Raw genomic sequence first — 20642 nt, forward strand, 5'->3', positions numbered from 1 at the left:
ATTACAGGCAGGCACCACCATGCCTGGCTAATTTTTGTATTTTTAGTAGAGATAGGGTTTCACCATGTTGGTAAGGCTGGTCTCGAACTCCTGACCTCAAGTGATCCACCCGCCTCAGCCTCCAAAGTGCTAGGATTACAGGCATGAGCCACCGTGCCCAGCTGAACTTGTCATTTTTGAAGCTAAATATATTCCGGTGCTTCTGAGGCCTGGAATGAGGCACGTTGCTCTTCTGGGAGCTCATCACCGAAACCACAATTGCCCCTTACTGGGAGCAGGCAAAAGCCACAATGTCTTAATATACTTAGAAATATCTACAGCTAATACAACATAACAACAACAACAAAACACAGAATGTGGAGTCCTAAGTTCTGAGATCTAGTCTCAGTGCCAGTCCAACCACTCTCCAGTTAGGTGACCTTATTAACAAGTCAGTCTCTCTGGCTATGAGTTTCCTCATCTATATGATGGAGAAGATAATATGCTTTTACTTAGCTCAAAGGGGTTGTTATGAGAACCAAATGGGATTATATAGATGATCATGCTCTTTAAAACACTATAAAATTGTTCCTAAATATGAAACTAAATGTTTAATGAATAATGTTCAAATCATTTAAATCAATTGTAGAGGTATAAGATTCCAGCTGAACCACAACCTACAAGAAAGTGACTCACAGACTTTAGCCTAATAAAAGTTCAGTATGGCCCTAAAAATGATATGGCTGCTAAAGAACATATATAATCTTTGATCAAATTAACATAATGAATAGTCTCACAAAAATTAACAGATCCACAGTGTTATACATTACTTAGCGTCCTTTTGAAATATGATGTTCAACTTTATGGGCTCTATTTTGAAAGACACTGGAAATGTGTTTGGGGTGATAGTAGTGGGAGTAACAAACGTCTCCTATAAGAATAGTTAAAATAACCGGAATGCTGGCCTGGAAAAAAAACAAAAGGTAACTGAGAGCGGATCTTTAATTTTAGCCTTTGTGTTGCACTGGGGGACAAGTAAGAGCAATGGTAGAAGTAATAAAGACAAAGATGTTAGCTTAATAAGGAAGAACTGTGTAATAACAAGTTAAGGATATTCTGTGATAGGAATGGATGACTTCCTAAAACAATGTGTGTCCAGTCCCTGCATGTGCAAAAGGAGAAGCTGAAGGAGCACCAGGTAAGGATCCTACTTTGGGTGGGCTAAATTTTATAGAGGACTTACGAAATCCCTTTCAAATTTAAGATTCAGGCAATTATCAGAAAACAGCAGGCTGGGTGTGGCAGCTCATGCCTGTAATCCCAAGATTTTGGGAGGCCAAGGCAGGGTGATCACTTGAGGCCAGGAGGTTGAGGCCAGCCTAGGCAACACGGTGAATTCTTATCTCTACAAAAAATTTAAAAATTAGCCAGGCGTGGTGGCACACGCCTGTAGTCTTGGCTACTCCGGAGGCAGAGGCAGGAGGATCACTTGAGCCTAGGAGTTTGAGACTGAAGTGAGCTACGATTGTGGCACTACAGTCCAACCTAGGCAAGAGAGCCAGGATCCTGTATCTAAAAAAAATTTTTTTTTAAATGTTTAAGTCAGATTACTAAAGCAGATGGCAACAAAGGAAGCACCGTATCCTGGTATCACAAGAAATAAGGTTATGAAAAGTGAAAAAATAATCAGCCTGGGCAATACAGCAAGTCTTCAGCTCCACAAGAAATTAGAAAATTAGCCTGGCATGGTGGGTGCTTGCCTATATAGTTCCAGCTACTTGGGAGGCTGAGGCAGGAGGATCACTTGAGCCCAGGAAGTCAAGCCTGCAGTAAGCCATGATCGCACCACTGCACTCTAGCCTGGGCAACAGAGCAAGACCCTGCATTAAAAAAAAAAAAAAAGGAAAACACCAGTTCTCATTTTAATTAGCGCAGCTATTTATAAACAAACCACAGTGTTGTCACTCACTCTCTGCCAATTTGTTTTGGGCCTTACCTCGTCTCCTATGATCTTCTAATTCCTCTCTGCCAACTCTTGTAATGTAAGAGCACTGTGAACCCTTAGAAAGGCTGTTAAAAAAAACTGTTTCCTTTTTAATTAAACTCTGCAAATAAGCAAGTCATTACATTTCCTGATACCTAACACCAAAGCAAAACAAACCAAAAAAAACCTAGGATTTGTCTCTTACTACATGTTTCTTTTTTTTAATTAATAGACATTTTTAGTTTTAGGTTTATGAAAAGTTGAGCAGAAAGTAGAGATTTCCATATACCCTCTTCCCCAGTCAGTTCCTACTATTTTTAACATCTTGCTTTAGTGTGGTATATTTTTTATAACTGATGAATCAATATGAATACATTACTATTGACTAAAGTTCACATTCTACATTAGAGTTCACTCTTTGTATTGTACACTGTATGGTTTGGGAGGGTCTTAAATAATATTTTCATTGTAATTAAATACATATAACAAAGTTTATCATCTGAAATGTCTTGAATGTGCAGTTCGGTGTGAAGTACATTCACATTGCTGTGCCATCGATCTTCAGAATGCTCATCTTACAAAACAAAAACTCTACATCCTTTAAATATTACATTTTTTTCTTAAGCACAATACTTATTAGATAACAGAATAAACATACATAATTCTTAAATATAATGCTTTCACATAATTTTTCCTGTAATCTAAAATTCTAATTTACCATATTAATATATCCAATACTTATAAAATTTTAATTTTGCTCAATTTTTACCACATATAATAAAAACTAAGATTCAGTATCAAAAGTATATATTCACCCAAAACACCATTTATTTTGTGCTCCAGTAAAGGGTAGAGATATAACTAAGAAATAGGTTATGTCCCTTTAAATCAACATTTGACATTCACATTATATTTAATCTTATCAAAATATTGTGCTACATTTCTAAATATGACAAAATAAAGATTTTACACATACATGTAAATTCAAAGACTTTAACAGATTTGTGGAAAGGAAAGGGAAAAATAGAAAAAAATCCCAGTTAACTGATGGCCCCAGACAGAGAAACTAATTGTAGGTATCCTGGCTTATTTTGCCCGCAAATTGAGGATTTTTCCTTTAAGAATAAAATCCAATCTATATTGAACAATCAAGCTGGCAAGAAGGCTTTATCACTGAGAATTTCGCTTTACAAATATGTTATGAATCTTTGATCAATTCAGTCATGTTTAGTAACTCGTGGGGCCATACTACATTACAAAGGTTATACATTTATCCCTTCCTCTCTACCTTTCCGTCACTTCCTCAGTCTAATCTCTGTTAATATAATCTGTTTCTCAATACTTTCCCCCTGCTAATTTAAAAAATAAAGAGGAATTAGTGCAAAAGGCCCTAATTATTAGCCTCTCCAACTACTACTGTATCTTCAAAAACCGAAAAAAAAAGACCTCACTTACCTTCACTGGGTAAGTTACTCAACCTTTCTGTGCCTAAATTTCCTCATCTTCAAATTTAGGATAATAAACGGCTAGCACTTTATTACTATGTATTTGGCACGGCACATAGCAGGTGGTAAATTACTGAATGAAAGGATGAATAACTCAAAAAATTGGTAAACATTAAATGAGGCAATGGTATGGTTTGGATATGGTTGGTTTGTTCCCACCAAAACTCATACTGAAATTTTATCCCCAGTGTGGTGGTGCTGTAAGGTGGGGTCTGGTGGGCAATGTCTGACTCATGGGGGTGGGTCCCTCATGAATGGCTTGGTGCTATTCTCGTTTTTTTGCCAGAGGGAACAGATTCGTTCCTGGAGTGTGTTATTAAAAGCGAGGCTTCTCCTCCTGTTTGGTCTCTCTCTTCACAGGAGTCCACTTCCCCTTTGACCTTGTCTGCCGTATGATGATGCAGCATAAAAGTCCTCTGCAGAAGCCAGGGCCATGCCCCACTCCTAGCCTGCAGAATCATGAGCTAAACAAACCTCTTTATACGTTACCCAATCTCAGGTATTCTGTTACAGCAACATGAAATGGACTTACATACAAGACAAGTAGTATATGTAAAGTACAGTACTTAGCACAGTGCCAGGCATACTAAAAGCTCACATTAAATGGAAGTTACCACCATCACCAAAATCTTCACTGGGTCCCCATTTCCCACAAATTCCAATTGAAACCTTTCTGACTCCAAAAAACACAGAAACAAAACCCTTTCTGATTTCAAAAGAAGTCTGTGGTTATTTAGCTTTCTTGTGTCTCACCAATTTAATCTCCAAACAAGCATTCCCACTAAAATCAAACCAACAACTTCTCTCTTGCACAAAGCCAAGCTTATTGCTGAAATTTTAGACCTTCATAACTATCTTCTCACTGGAACATCTTTTATCTTCCCTTGTCTAGCCAAATACCAAACCTTTTAGTTCATATTCCACCTTGTCCAGGAAGCATTTCCCAACCACTCCTGCTTTTACTCATTTCTCCCTCTAAAACCCGTACACACTTTTATTATTTTGTAATTATCTACTAGCACTATCTAATCTTTTTAGGTAATTTGAAAATTACACTGTATCTTTTACTCTCATATCCTTTAGCTATCCCAAAAGCAAATGTACAAATACAAATGGATTGATCTAAACTTTTACAGTGATTATTTCTGGATAAGATTATGAATGATAAGCATTTCCTTTTTCATCCTTATAGTTTTCAAATAAATCATAACAAAAAAGAATAAATTTATCTGGCATTCTATGACTCAAACCTTATAGTGCTATTTCTATAGATTCTAAGATCCTAAAATATCTTCAGGATCATGAATGAAAAAAATGAGTAAATGAATGAATGCATAAATAAATAAATGTCAGTGGAATTTTAACAACTATCTTCTATACTGACTGTAGTTTTCATAAAACAAAAATCAGTGGTTCACATGTAGTACCCAGGGTAAACTTATTATTCAGTGTGCATGGTATTCTCTGATTAAAAGTTTCCTGTTTCTAATTACTTTTCAATAATTGGTATTTTCATGACTTTATGCTCAAAACACACAACTTTCTATTACAAAAATGACACTGTCAATGTATTTGAATATATCTGAAACACCAAATATAATTTTTAAAAATTCTTACCTAATCCTTTTTGTCCTGGATTCTTTGCAAAATTAAAAGTAAACTGGTAAAAATCCTTAAATCGTCCTGGTTCTTTCAATTCTTGTTCCATCTTGGGTATCTGGGCCTTTAGTTTTTCTATGCTGTCACATCTACATTGTAAAATTAAGTTTATAAAAGATTAACTTTTTCACTATAAATTAATAACTTATTTATTCCCATGAGGGCTTACATTTATTTCCCAGAACTACTTTTTTAAAAATCAAATAGTTGGAATTCAATCTTTTTATATTACATAAATACAAACATGCATGGAGGTTAGCTGAGGGAAGAAGTCTAGAGTGATTAAATGTTCTAAATAATTACTTTTAAAAGAAACGGGCTATTCGTTTTAATTACATAATTCATTAGGCTATCAACACTTTCACTAGTAGAAGTCAGCTTCAGTGGATAAATAAGAATGTATAGTAATCAGCATAACAATCATTTTAAACTGTATTAGACACTACTGACACAGTACTTAATCGCGTTTACTATCTAAATTAACTAAAAGTATGGTCTCTTGCTTATGAGGAAACATTTCTTTTGGAAACTTGCTTCTTGTCATATACAAAGTATAGTAGTAAACAGGTGAACCTCCTACCACCTCCAACTGAATTACCTCAAATTAATATTAAGCTTTTTCTGTACATGCAAAACATTCAACTTTCAAAGAGTTTGAAAAGCTCTAAGTACCAAGCCTTTAGTTTCCTAATACAGCCTTATGGTAGAAATACGCTATTTCTTATAGATTCCACAAACAAATCCATTTTTTTCCTTCTAATCATTTTTTGCTTTTATTTTCCTTCTATATTCTTTGTAACACCTTCCAGATCATTAGTTTGTAAATTAAAATTTTGATTTGAAAGTTCATTACATATTATATGAATTCAGTTTCAAATTTTTAAAAACATTGCTTCCTTAAGTTCTGATGAAACCTGTCCTAGCATAGAAAATCCCAGCAAGTTCAGGATGGGCCTGGCTTTTTGGCTGAAGGACATAGTGTCCAGGCCAGTTAATTTACTGCCTCTCAGCTTTAAACCTACCCTTCTTTGCCCTACTTTGTGATATTGGACTACAAACTGTGAGACGTCATTTTTCTTGCCAGCTGGCTCAGTGTTAGGCTCTACCAAGAGCCAACGAAAGGCTGGAAGAGGAAGAAGGAACTTTTCTGATCCCAGTTTGTTTTCTCCAGAGGGCAAGGGTTTTAGTGTGTGGGAAGGTCCCAGCAGTATCCACCAGTGGTAGCAATCTCACAGCCTGCAGCAAGTGGCCTCTAGGCAGCTTTTTCACCAGCATTACAGGTGGCCACACCCTCTCCCTTCAACCCCCAGGTCTGAATCTCAGCCTTGTGGGGTCTCCTAAGCTTCTAAATTTCTTCCTTGTCTGTGCCCTTCCCTGACTTCCTAGAGGTGGTAGCAGCTTGCTGCAACTGCTACCTGTTATGCCTTGGAGTTTCCTTTTATCCTTTTATCTATTTGATAGAGTAAAGCAAGTCTTTAAATTTTCCCTGTTAAAATTACAGGTGTGGTCTTTGTTTTTTGTTTTTGTTTTTGTTTTGTTTTTTGTTGTTTGTTTTTTTGAGATGGAGTATCGCTCTTGCTGCCCAGGCTGGAGTGCAGTGGCATGATCTTGGCTCACCACAACCTCTGCCTCCCGGGTTCAAGCGATTCTCCTGCCTCAGCCTCCCAAGTAGCTGGGATTATAGGTATGTGCCACCATGCCCAGCTAATTTTGTATTTTAAGTAGAGACGGGGTTTCTCCATGTTGGTCAGGCTGGTCTCCAACTCCTGACCTAAGGTGATCCACCTGCCTTGGCCTCCCAAAGTGCTGAGACTACAGACATGAGCCACCGCACCTGGCCCCTGGTGTGGTTTTTGTGTCTTGACTGGACCCTGACTGATTGCAATGTCAATCAGGCTCAAATCATGACTCTCATACTACCTAATTCTATAATTTCTCTGTACCTCAATTTCTTCATCTCTAAAATGGGGAGAGAAACACTATTCTCAAAAAGTTGCTGTAAAGAGGTACTTAGCACAGTTAACTGAAATAAAATAATGTTTAATAAATGTTAGCTATTATCATTTAATAGTGGCCCTCTAAAAACAGAAAGGGCAACTTGTTACCTACCAACAGACTGATTACTTCTGTCTGCAACCTCATTAAATATGGACAACTAGAGGTCATAGGTAAAACCTCTACCCATGACTTTTCAATCAATTTACCCGAAGACATTCAGCTAATCACCTGTCAAAGTGTAAGTGAAACAAGTAGTAACTTCTAAGGCATCTTCCAGTTTTTAAATTCTAGGATTTTATAAACGCAGGGTTCACAGTCTCACATTAGGAAATAACTTTAAAACTTGGTCATTTCACTCTTCCATGGTAAATATTTATGCATAATTTTAATACTAATGAACCTGCCTTAGAAGCAAATGATAAGAATATATCCAAATAGAATAGGCTGTACTAACTATACAAATAACTTGACAAACCCAGAAAACTGTATAACATGGAAACTAGCAAGTTAACCCATTTCTATTTATACCAATGTTTGTAGGCCAGCAAATCTTTAAATTTACACTAAAAAATTCATGACATAATTCAGTTCCACAGTAACATATCTAATTTCCTTTTGTAATTATATACTCACCCTAATTCTGTCATGCCATCCATGAACTCCTGTTTGGAGAACTCGCACTGTGTTGCTGCTCTGAACTTCCATGCAATAATCAACACACTAATGCTGGCTGGATCGAGTGCCAGGTCATCACAGAACTGCTGTATGCCATCTATTCCAATTTTATTCTCATCTTGAGGGTCTTTAAAAATAATAATGCAATATTAAAGTAGTGTCATATTATGCTACATTACTAAAACTGAAAAAGATAATGCTTTATATGTCATTTTTTTTTTTTTTTTTTTTTTTTTGAGACGGAGTCTCGCTCTGACACCCAGGCTGGAGTGCAGTGGCCGGATCTCTGCTCACTGCAAGCTCCGCCTCCTGGGTTTACGCCATTCTCCTGGCTCAGCCTCCCGAGTAGCTGGGACTACAGGCGCTCGCCACCTCGCCCGGCTAGTTTTTTGTACTTTTTAGTAGAGACGGGGTTTCACCGTGTTAGCCAGGATGGTCTCGATCTCCTGACCTCGTGATCCGCCCGTCTCGGCCTCCCAAAGTGCTGGGATTACAGGCTTGAGCCACGGCGCCCGGCCTTATATGTCATTTTTTAAATGACCACAATATATGGAAGGCATGAAACAGTATTACTCTAACATACACTTTCCCATTATTTAAAGCCATTCTCCTCTCTAGGAAGGCATGAAACAGTATTACTCTAACATACACTTTCCCATTTTTTAAAGCCATTCTCCTCTCTAACAGCATTCTTAAAGTGTACAAAAGAGATACATGCAGATGAGACATGATTTTTTTAAGTCTCATTTATTCATGTGAAATATGTCCCATACTTATACACATTCAGAAAATCAGACATTCGTATATAGGGACATGGGATTCTAATTCAATATATCCATATTTTGCTTAGGTAGGCATTCTGAACAGAAATTCTTTTTTTCTTAGAACAAAGTTCACTTTCCCACAACAACCACTTCTTAAGAGTATCAGAAAAACTGTAAACTAAACTATGTAATTCAACCCTAATCTCAACAACGTAAATATCTTTTGTTTAAAGAAAAAAATCAATACTTATCAAAGAGGCAAAAATTTTAAATAACAAAGAGAAAGAGGCACTCATAGACTGCTATCCAATATGATTTGCTAGCACCTTTTTTTTTTTTTATTTTTGAGACGGAGTCTTACTCTGTCGCCCAGGCTGGAGTGCAGTGGCATGATCTTAGCTCATTGTAACCTCTGCCTCCCAGGTTCAAGCGATTCTTCTGCCTCAGCCTCCCGAGTAGCTGGGACTACAGGCACACGCCACCACGCCCAGCTAATTTTTGTATTTTTAGTAGAGATGAGGTTTTACCATATTGGACAGGCTGGTCTCGAACTCCTGACCTTGTGATCGGCCCGCCTCGGCCTCCCAAAGTGCTGGGATTATAGGTGTGAGCCACCAAACCCGGCCTTGCTAACACCTTTCTTAAAGTAATCTGGCAATATCTCCAGCAATAAAAAACATGTACATCATTTGACTTTAGAGCACAAGTTATGCATAAAACATCCCATATTCAGAAAAACTTTGAAATTCTGTAAATGTATTTCTGCAAAAACATAAAAGATATGGAAGGATCCACACCATTGGTTACTCAGGAGAATGAATAAGGAGAATGAATAAGGAAAAGACAAACTATTAACCTTTTCTTATTCATCTATTATGCAGTTGAACTTTTTAAAAACTATGCATTATTTTATAATTCTTTAAAGATTTAGTATGCAGGTTTTCTTAAAGACTGGTTCAGCTGAGTTTTATACATATGAGGGGAGAAAAAACAGTTCCCCATCCCCATGCTCAACTTGGACAATGGGGGAGGGAAAAAAAGGAGGGCAGGAAAATAAAGAGGCCAAGAAGAAATTTTAGTGCAAAGAAAATAATTTCTCCTCAGAGTTCTTGAAATAACCCTAAGATCTACAGACCTCTATTGGACACATCCCCCCAATTTATGTTATATATAGTATTTGATTTCTCACAAGCCCATCACTTTGGAAAATCTGGTCCAAAATTTATTTAAAGTCACAAGCAAGCACTCACCTTTGTATCTATTGTACAGTTGTTCTAACTTCTTCCTGTCCAATGATCCTTTTACACTCTCTCGTATATAAAGTTCAGGATTTTGGAAAAAATTATCTGTTGCAACATCTAACTTCCAGTCATTTTGAGATAGACAACTTACTGCTGTTTTTTCACTAGATTGTGTGAAGATCATAAACTGACGAACTTTATCCTTCTGCGATGATTTCAACTTGTTCTATTGAAACCAGAAAATAAACTGAAACTCTATGTAAAATCACGTAAGACTAAATATTTCTATATGGCTGACAAAACATTCTTAGTAATACTTTTTCCTCATAAAACATTAAAACAGTTTAACTTAAGATTTATTTTTGATCTATTATTAATCAGAAAGACTAACTTTTAAAAAATATGAAACAAAAAATATGGTACAGTTTTGGAAGAGAAATAGGACAGAAGCGAAGGAAGCTCAACCACCCAGTGTTTCTCCTACAGTGGGTCCTGAGAGCATACAGAAAGGCTGCAGAAGGGAAGCGGTGCTACTCTCCAAACCTGGACAAGCACAGTGCTCTGAGATGGATGCACAAGTAGTGGTGGGGAAGAAGTTGACATGATCTGACCAGTGAGCAAATGCCCCTGGGGAACCATGAGATTAACAGGTGTTTACTGCAGTCCTAATACCCACTATAAAGGATATGGGGCTAGGGGGCGGGGATCCTCCCTCCCCAACACCACCTACCTTGTTTTCTTGCTGTTTTTATCAAATAGGAGGAAGCAATAAAATAGAAGGATCCGACATTTCTCCTAGTTGTATTCAGAAACCAAGAAAATTATCAACAAAATTTCCTCATATTTTCACTCACATCAGGAGAAGCATCCTTCCTACCGCAATAATTTTTTTTTCTTTTTCCCCTGGAAGAATCACGTCATTCCCTTAGCCAGAGCCTAGCAGAGACCCTTGGTCTCTCCAAACAGCCCTTCTACCTCTTCTCAGAGAGGGGAAGAGATGAAGAGATAATCACCTCTTCTCACTTGCTGCACACTGACAAGGACTCATTTCTCATCTGACCTAAACCCACAGGAAAAGAAGGCAGGGTACTCTCTCCCAGTATCAAAGACTATGTTCTCCCTTCCCTCTCACCCAAGCCAGCCTCTGAGCAACTGCAGCCTCATCACTGTTACTCTTCCTCCTCCCAAGCTCCAATACCATCTTCTAGCAAAATACTTGGGTTCTTCCTGAGTTACTATTGTAAATGAAGAGGGAAAACTTGAGTAGAATACTCATGAATAGACACAATATTCTGTGGTTGGCTGGGCGCGGTGGCTCATGCCTGTAATCCTAGCACTCTGGGAGGCCCAGGCAGGCGGTTCACCTGAGGTCAGGAGTTCGAGACCAGCCTGGCCAACATGGTGAAACCCCGTCTCTACTAAAAATACAAAAATTAGCTGGGCATGGTGGCAGGTGCCTATAATCCCAGCTATTCGGGAGGCTGAGGCAGGAGAAATGCTTGAAATCGGGAGGCAGAGGTTGCAGTGAGCTGAGATAACACCATCACACTCCAGCCTAGAGGACAAGAGCAAGACTTCACCTCAAAGAAAAAAATATATATATATATGTACATACATACACACATATATATATATATATATTTTTTTTTCCCCTGTGGTTTAAGCAACACATTTGAGAGCCCCAGATGCTCTCATCTGGCCCAAACAGACAGATCGTAAACATCAACTTCCAGATTAGACAGATCAGAGAACCCTAACCAGAAGGTTAAGGCATTTGTTCAAAAATATCACTCAGGCTGTTATTAGTAGAAATGAGACAAGAACAAAGAGTTCTCATGAATCTGAGTAATCTTTCCATAAATCACACTGCTTGCTATACATAATTACAAAGCTTTTGAGATTTTACAACATATTTCTACTGATCACAGTAAAAACAACACTATACAAAATCAAATATGAAAACTAACCCTATCTCCCTATTTCTTGCAATATGAAAAATGTCCATGCTCTAGAATCTGATCTGTCAGTCACACTTCTCTCTTTGCAAATATGTTACTGTTAAGATTACAGATTAAAATCTCAACCTCTGTACTCCACTAAAATTGAGAAACTATAAATTCACTACTCTTCTGCTACTTCACTAATAACTCTACAACATCTGGACATCAGATAAGTCATATCCCATTGCAAAACACATCCCTCAAGTGTCTAGGATTCTTCCCTTTGGAAAACCATCTCCTCCTTGAGATTTACTGTTCAATGACAACAAACTCACAATGAAATCAAATGCCAAGGAAGATAACTGTCCTAATTTAATTTTGCTTAAATGAAAGTTAACAAGGAAATCATTTTGATTCCAACTTTTGTTACTGAAAATTATTTTAAAACTTAGTATACCTTTCTCCCTTGAGTGATAGAGTACCCTAACATATGTTTTAATTCTCCTCTGAGAAAGAAGGTAAAGTACCAAAGGTTCACTGTGATCATCAGTGACCACCGTATAATGGTGCAGGAAGTGTTGGAGATTAACCTGCAAGTATGCCAACCACAGACCATATCCTGGAAAATACGTAGGTTTTTTTGTTTTTTTTTAAGAGACTGGGTCTCGCTATGTTGCCCAGGCTGGTCTCAAACGCCTGGGCTCAAGCAATCCACCTGCCTCAGCCTCCCAAAGTGCTGGGACTACAGGAGTAAGCCACTGTGCCTGGCTTGGCAATTACTTTTTAATTAAACCTGATACAACTTATTGGCGTAATTTTTCCCCCATCCTCCTAAAAGTTGGAGGTGGCAAAACAAACAGATTTAGCTGGGGTTTTATCATATAGTTTTAAATCCAGTGCTCTGTTCCCTGCAGGGTCTATCACCTTTGTTGAAGGGAGGAAAGGAAAAATCATAGCTTAAGTCATTTCTACCGGCCAAAAAGAACTAGTCATTCTACTATTCTATTCCTATCAGAAAGCAGGATAATAGAAGACCAGGGAAACAAAGATAAAAAACTGTCTTACCCACACAAACTAAAAACAAAATAATACAAACGAATTAATTCCATGTCATATCTTATTTGAAAAATGTTTATGTAATAAATTTTATATATACACACACACACACACACACACACGCATATATAAATGTAAACTTTTTTTTTTTTTCTGAGACAGTGTCTCACTCTGTCGCCAGACTGGAGTGCAGTGGTGCGATCTCGGCTCACTGCAACCTCCACTTCCCAGGCTCAAGCGATTCTCCTGCCTCAGCCTCCCGAGTAGCTAGGATTACAGGCACGTGCTGCCGTGCCCAGCTAATTTTTGTATTTTTAGTAGAGACAGGGTTTTGCCATGTTGCCTAGGCTGGTCTTGAACTCCTGACCTCAGGTGATCCAACCATCTCAGCCTCCCAAAGTGCTGGGATTACAGGCATGAGCCACCGGCCAGGCCAAATGTAAACTATTTTAACTGGTTTGGTATAAATTTCCATTATACAGGGCAATATCAATATATCTGAAGAAACAGGGTGCACCTACCCATTTCCAACAACATAAAGGCTACTGAGTTACACTGGGCCAAGAAGTGACAGTATGGACTCCAGCTAAGCCAAGTGATATTGACAATCCCATTCCTATAAAGTCTGATAAGTACCCTCCACTTCTTATACTCACAGTGCACTCTTACCATTTCTTTGTCAGCTCTCTGTTCCTAGAATACATTGTAACACCCAATTCCCTACTAAGGGAATTCAATTCTGTAGTCTCAAAGGCTATCCTAGAATAAAGCTGGAGTATACCAGACCAATTTAGGGGAGCTGTAACACTCCCATCCCCTTTTCCTAAGCCACAAAGACGTACCAGGCAGTGTTCTGATGTTGACAGTATGGCACCAAAGGTTTAAATTTGTATCAACATAAGGAAGAGAAAAAGGTGACTAACCAGAGAAGAATTATTTTATAGGGGATGAGAGGGTGGATAGAAAATTGAGGTGGAAGAAAAAACAGATGGATTTTTTCTCTGTTTCTACTACAAACACAGTGGGGAACTTCCCAAGAGCAAAATCATGTGACAGCTACAATGATTCAGCACTCAAATGTAATATATGCCATTTATTTAAATACTTATTTAAAGGGAATAAACTAGAGTAATCATTAAATAAGATCAGGCAATACAATCTTCAGTATTCCAATGTTAAAACTACCTAGATATTATGAAGTTTTCAAAAAAACGCAATAGTGGAAAGGATGTAAAATGCATAAAACAAAATATATTTTGCTTTTTAACTCTGGCAAAAAAAAGCAGGGGGAGAAGAGAAATGCTATCTCTTGTAACAGAAAGCTAATTACAACGGTATCAAAGATTACCAAAATTAGAAATACTATCATAATCTGAAGAGTAAAATGAATTTATTTGCTCATCTTTCCAAAATATAACATGCCAAGTTATCAACACATATTGTTTTATTCTTAAATCTAGCATATTTGCATTTTTTTTTTTTTACTCAAGAAATTCAAGAATTAGAGAATCAGCCAGGTGCAGTAACTCACGCCTGTAATCCAGCACTTTCGGAGGCGGAGGCAGTAGGACTATTTGAGGCCAGGAGTTCAAGACTAGTCTGGCCTGGGTAACACAATGAGACCATCGCTACAAAAAAATTTTTTTAATTAACTGGTTGTTGTAGCGCACACCTGTAGTCCTAGCTACATGGGAGGCTGAGGTGGGAAGATGAGGATCACTTGAGCCCAGGAGTTCATGGCTGCAGTGAGCTAAGACAGCACCACTGCACTACAGCCTGGGTGACAGAGTGAAATCTTATCTTAAAAAAAAGAAAAGAAAAGAAATTTAAGAATCACATTTAAAATAATAGCTTATCTGAAGAAAAAATATTAATAAAGTTTAAAAAGTCTTCCTATTAAAAGTATTTCCCCAAGGAAAAACAACAAACATGAAAATGACTTTCTAGTCAACTAAGTCCTAACAATTTCAAAATAGAAATAATTTTAATAAGTGATATTTTTACAGGAAAAAATTAAGATCCATTTTATTTCTATTGTCTTGAATTTTTATCTTCTCATCCTTAAGTTTATATTTCTGCCTGAATTCCAGAAACAGACACTTAGGCCTTTATATCTTTAGAGGAATTAATTTTCTAACTCAATTCTTGTTAACTTAGGATTTGATGAATCTAGCTCACAAAAGTTAATGCTTTCAAAATCAAAACACTTTTATGATCACCCATAATTCTCACTAAAAGCTCTGTATGTTGTTATGTAATTATCATATTGACAGTTTAACTTCATCTGAAATTTAAAGAGCTAGTTTTAACTTTAGAAGATCATACTTTCCATATATAATACATGGTATTCAGCAAACACAGGAAAACGTTACCAATATCCAAAACTACTCACTCACAAAAGGCCTTCCAATAGACTATAGGTCCGAAGTCAAAAGTGCAGGAAAAAATCAATTCAACCAATGAGCCTACCTACAACTCCTAGAGCAGACTTTCACCTAGAAACCAAAGTTCTACTCCAGGAAAGTCAGCATAGGAATCTAGGCAGGAGTAGCTCTATCTCTTTCCTTCCACCTGTACAGAGAGGCAATATAATATGATTCGCTAGAGAAGAGTGCAGACTTTCAAACCAGACTGTCAGGATTTTAACTCTACCGGTGCCACTTAATTGCCGTTATCACTTTGGGAAAATTAATCTTTCTGTGCTTCAACTTCTTCATCCGTAAACAGAGTGTTGAGGTTACATGAATCAATTCAGGTTAAACTCTTAGAACTGTAACTAGCACATGGTAAGGACTCCACATAAGTTCATAGAGGAAGAAAGATGGACAAGTGTGGTGGGCTCACGGCTTGTACTCCCAGCACTTTGGGAGGCCAAGGCAAGAGGAACACTTGAGCTCAGGAGTTCAAGACCAGCCTGGGCAGCATAGCAAGACCTCGTCTGTATTAAAATTAGCAACAACAAAAAAGTAGCCACGCATGGTGGTGCATTCCTGGAGTCCTAGCTACTTGGGAGGCTGTGGTGGGAGGATCACTTGAGCCCAGGAGATAAAGGCTGCAGTGAGCTATGATGGCGCCACTGCACTCCAGCCTGGACAAGAGAAGGCGTGCGATCCTATCTTAAAAAAAGAAAAAAAAAAAATACTCCACAAAAAAAATTTAAATGGTAAACTATAATAAAACTAGCAGCTAACATTTGAGCTTCTACTGTGTGCCAGGCACTGCACTAGGTACTTATTAATCCTGCAAGATGATTCCATTTTACCAATGAGGAACCAAACTTCCAGCATAATTTATCTACTTATTCAAAAAGTAGCAGAGCCAGAAATGAAGCCCTGCTGCCTGGTTTCAAGGCATGCAGTTTTGCCATTTACTATATACTGCCTTCAAGTGAAAAGAAAATCAAAAGGACAAAAGTGCAACCACTGACTGTTGAAGGGAGAATTGTGAGCAATATTTCTTCACCTATTTTAATGGAAAAGTAGTCAAATGTGAACAATTTGCATTCCAACTAAAAGTCCCCATTAAGCATTCTCTCACAACCTAACTAAAAAGATAATTTGGGGATTGAGCTTCTATTTAGGGTTTTTTTTTTTTTTGGTTGGGGGTAGGAAGGAGAAAAGGAAGAGGATAAGTTATTTTTAAGACAAGCAATACAACAGAAAGAAAAATGTGTTTATAGTCCTTTCACAGTCTATTTTAAAAACAGATGGCTATAATCTATAGCTTTAAATGTACAGAGGTTGAAAACAAAAAAAATTACAGGGCACTCGAAGTCAGGGTTCCCTTTTCCAAAGAGAAGGCTTGAAACTCAGAGAAAATACAAATACTTATATAGGTTATGGCCAGAAAATATATGGAAATGTGTACAATTTCAAATACTAAGCAAAACGAACAAAACCCTCATAGTATTCAAATCTGAAGTTTAAAATAATTGCTTATGGATAACAATTACTTATTCATTCATTCTTAAATTTCCTGCACTTTGAATAACTCTTGAAATTAACTCCTTCTTAAGAGGTGCTGAGGCTGGGCAAGGCAGCTCACGCCTTAATCTCAGCATTTTGGGAGGTCCAGGCAGGAGGACTGCTTGAGCCCAGAGTTCAAGACCAGCCTGGGCAACATAGCAATATCTGGTCATGCACACCTGTAGTTCCAGCTACTCAGGAGGTTGAGGTAGGAGGGTCACTTGAGTACAGAAAGTTGAGGCTGCAGTGAGCCATGATCACATCACTAACTCTAGCCTGAACAACAGTGCAACACCCAGTGGCTCACGCCTGTAATCCCAGCACTCTGGGAGGCCAAGAGGGGGGTGGTTCACCTGAGGTTGGTAGTTTGAGACCAGTCTGACCAATATGTAGAAACCCCATCTCTACTAAGAATACAAAATTAGCCGGGCATGGTGGCACATGCCTGTAATCCCAGCTACTTGGGAGGCTGAGGCAGGAAAATTGCTTGAATCCAGGAGGCAGAGTTTGTGGTGAGCCAAGACCACACCATTGTACTCCAGTCTGGGCAAGAAGAGGGAAACTCCATCTCAAAAAAAAAAAAGAGGCTCTGTATTACATTAGTTCCCTCTTATCCACGTGGGGGAGGGAGAAACATTCCAAGACTTCAGTGGATGCCTGAAAACACAGATAGTATAGAACCCTATATATACACTCTGGTTTGTTTGGTTTTTTTTTTTTTGACCTGATAACTAAGAGAGCTACTAAGTGACTAACAGTAGGCAGTGAATACAGCATGAATAAGATGGACAAAGAAAGGGATGACCAACGGCTACAACAATGAGATTTCATCATGCTACTGAGAACAACGCACAATTTAAAACTTATGAATTGTTTATTTCTGGAACTTTTCATTAATATTTTCAGATCACCAGGTGATTATGGGTAACTGAAATCAAGCAAAGTGAAGCCACAGACAAGAGGGTACTACTGTACTACTAAGTCCATAGGAATGATATACATACTATGTGATTATTGTGCACGATGATATATTATGGCAACCTACCTTTCAAAAATTCAGAAGTGACCGGGCATGGTGGCTCACGCCTATAATCCCAGCATTTTGGGAGGCCGAGGCGGGCGGATCATGAGGTCAAGAGATTGAGACCCTCCTGGCCAACATGGTGAAACCCCGTCTCTACTAAAGATACAAAAATTAGCTGGGCACGGTGGCGTGTGCCTGTAATCCCAGCTACTCGGGAGGCTGAGGTAGGAGAATCACTTGAACCCTGGAGGCAGAGGCTGCAGTGAGCTGAGATTGCACCATTGCACTCCAGCCTGGGTGACAAGAGCGAAACTCCAGCTCAAAAGAAAATATTCAGAAGTATATCTGTAAGATTCAAATAGATTATTATAGACTTTCGTATACTTTTCTTCACAGGTTTTTAAAAAGTAGGCAACTAGTAAAAATTTAAAAGATTTTCTCTCCACCCCTCAGAATTACTAGTTAAAATTACTAGTCAAAAGGCCAGCCTCGTCTGGCCTTTCAGGAGGTATACTCCTTTGGGAGGCTAAGGGGGGCAGATCACTCAAGGTCAGGAGTTTGAGACCAGCCTGGCCAACATGCTGAAACCCTGTCTCTACTAAAATACAAAAATTAGCCAGGCATGGTGGCACATGTCTGTAATCCCAGCTACTCGGGAGACTGAGGCAGGAGAATCGCTTGAACCCAGGAGGCAGAGGTTGCAGTGAGCTGAGATCGTGCCACTGCACTCCAGCCTGCACGACACAGTGAGACCCTGTCTCAAAACAAACAAACAAAAAAATGTTATTTTTGCTAATTTCTGATGATAAATAAGAAATAACCATCTTAAAATACTTGCATTAGTCATCATCTCGATTGATTCTCTCAAACTTATTGCTTGAACTTCTAACAAGAAATCCAAGTAGCTAATTTAAATTTACTTTCCTCTCTCCACTAACATTGTTTTCTAAAGTAATCTCAAGTTAATAAAGGATTACTGAGGCAGAAAGAAAAAAAAAACCAAAAAAATGAAAAATTAAATGAGATTTATAAAATTCCATAGTTAAGATCTAACATACTATATTTCTTAGAGAGAATAAATGATCCTTGAAAAATGAAATCTTCTAATTCTAGTGTTTGATATTTTCTCAAATCCTAAATCAGGAAGTATTAGAATCCTCTGAATAAACACTCCACGTTTATTAAAACGAAAATACCCTACTCTAATGAGGGAATGGGCTGTGTACTTCAGCAACTTATCTCTGTGTTGAGTGATTCAAAAGTACTATAGATTTAAAAAAAAAAAACTAAATCCCTTAAAATTTTATAATACAGACAGGCAGCCTAATCACTCTCAGTGACTAGGTACTAATTACATAAAACAAATTCAATAAAATAATAAAAGACTGTATTTCAGTGACTGTTTTTTCCTTCTGTTTTGCTTTTTCTTGTGGGGGTGGGTGCACACCTAAAGTGGCTATATAAATTGGTCAAGAGCTTGTTTCTGTCCACAAAGCAACTGAATCCTATTTGGAACTATTTCTTTTCATCAAATTTCATGGCAAACACTACCATAACTTGAACTCAATACTGAAATTTTAACGGAGTTTTCTCCCAGATTTTCCTTATGCTTGACCCAACCTATAAGAGCACAATCAAAGTAGCCACTTGACCCAAATGACCTGTTCTTTTAAAAAAAAATTTTTTTTTAATTAACACAGAATTTTTTTTGTTTTGTTATGTTTTTGTTTTTGAGACAGTCTAGCTCTGTTGCCCAGGCTGAAGTGCAGTGGCACGATCTCGGCTCACTCCAAGCTCCACCTCCCGGGTTCATGCCATTCTCCTGCCTCAGCCTCCCAAGTAGCTGGGACTACAGGTGCCCACCAACACACCCAGTTAATTTTTTGTATTTTTAGTAGAGATGGGGTTTCACCATGTTAGCCAGGATAGTCTCGATCTCCTGACCTCGTGATCTGCTGGCCTCGGCCACCCAAAGTGCTGGGATACAGGCGTGAGCCACCGTGCCCAGCCAAAAATTAACACAGAATTAATTGTACCTCCAACTTTCTTATTATATGCACCAAAAGTTATAATTTTTCAATTGCTTAATGTTTACATCAAATCATTTGATTGTACATGGAAACAACTAGGTCACTATTATTCAGCATGACAAGGAAGAAACCAGAGTAAAACTAAACAAAGATTCTACATCTACACTGAAGGAGTGCTTGCTGGGTTTAAAAAAAAAAAAAAAAAAAAAAAACAGAAAAATGGGAGTAGGTAAGGGTCAGGGGGAGATAAAGTGTGGAACCAGAGACCAGGGTTCTAACCGCTGCTCTGCCACACACTAGCATCAAATCATTTAGAATGCTAAGCCTTCATTCCCGATATGCTAAATAAATTAAAAAAAAAAAAAAAAAAGGTAGTAATAATGCCTATTTCAGAAGTGGGAGTGGAGATTAATGACAACTGTAAATTGTCTGACTAGCAGAGTGTATCTTCTCAATAAACGTTAATTTCCTTTCTTTGTCCCCAGTTTTCTGCATACAGTCACTGAACGAAAGGCCCGGCTTTCTGCATATAGTCACTGAACGAAATACAAACCACGAGAACATATTCGACAATCTATCAAAGAGGTTTTGTTGTGTTTTTATTAACCCTAGTGTGGTTAGGTATACTTGATAATCCATTAGTTTTTATTGAACATTAGACAGTCATCTTAAACAGAATTCAAAACTCTGTACACAGAAGCTGCATGGTAAAGAAAACTGTAGTAAGGGTCTTTTGAAAAAACTGCTTTAAAAAATAATTATCTGTAATACTGTTACAGCACACTACGGAACAAAAAAAACAAGGTATATCATACCACTCAA

At 37.9% G+C, this 20642-nt stretch overlaps 1 protein-coding gene across 13 annotated transcripts in view; it reads right to left on the reverse strand.

Moving 5' to 3' along the window:
- The window catches only part of DCUN1D1 (defective in cullin neddylation 1 domain containing 1), a 37974-nt gene that overhangs the window by 12818 nt on the left and 4514 nt on the right, over positions 1–20642 (reverse strand). For 5 of the 13 annotated variants that reach the window (XM_045386573.3, XM_015445570.4, XM_015445568.4 and 2 more), the window contains exons 2-5: positions 9815–10031; positions 7759–7927; positions 5086–5216; positions 1976–2062 (exon numbers count right to left, since the gene is read on the reverse strand). In XM_045386573.3, coding sequence (XP_045242508.1) covers positions 1976–2062; positions 5086–5216; positions 7759–7927; positions 9815–9989 — 562 coding nt within the window. In that variant the 5' untranslated portion in view covers positions 9990–10031. Of the gene's footprint in view, positions 1–1975; positions 2063–5085; positions 5217–7758; positions 7928–9814; positions 10032–20642 lie in introns of those variants that run through there. The other 8 variants (XM_074031474.1, XM_074031472.1, XM_005546481.5 and 5 more) reach the window with 4 other exon arrangements.

This window comes from Macaca fascicularis, chromosome 2 (assembly GCF_037993035.2).
Source record: "Macaca fascicularis isolate 582-1 chromosome 2, T2T-MFA8v1.1".
In the NCBI taxonomy this organism is placed as follows: Eukaryota; Metazoa; Chordata; class Mammalia; order Primates; family Cercopithecidae; genus Macaca; species Macaca fascicularis.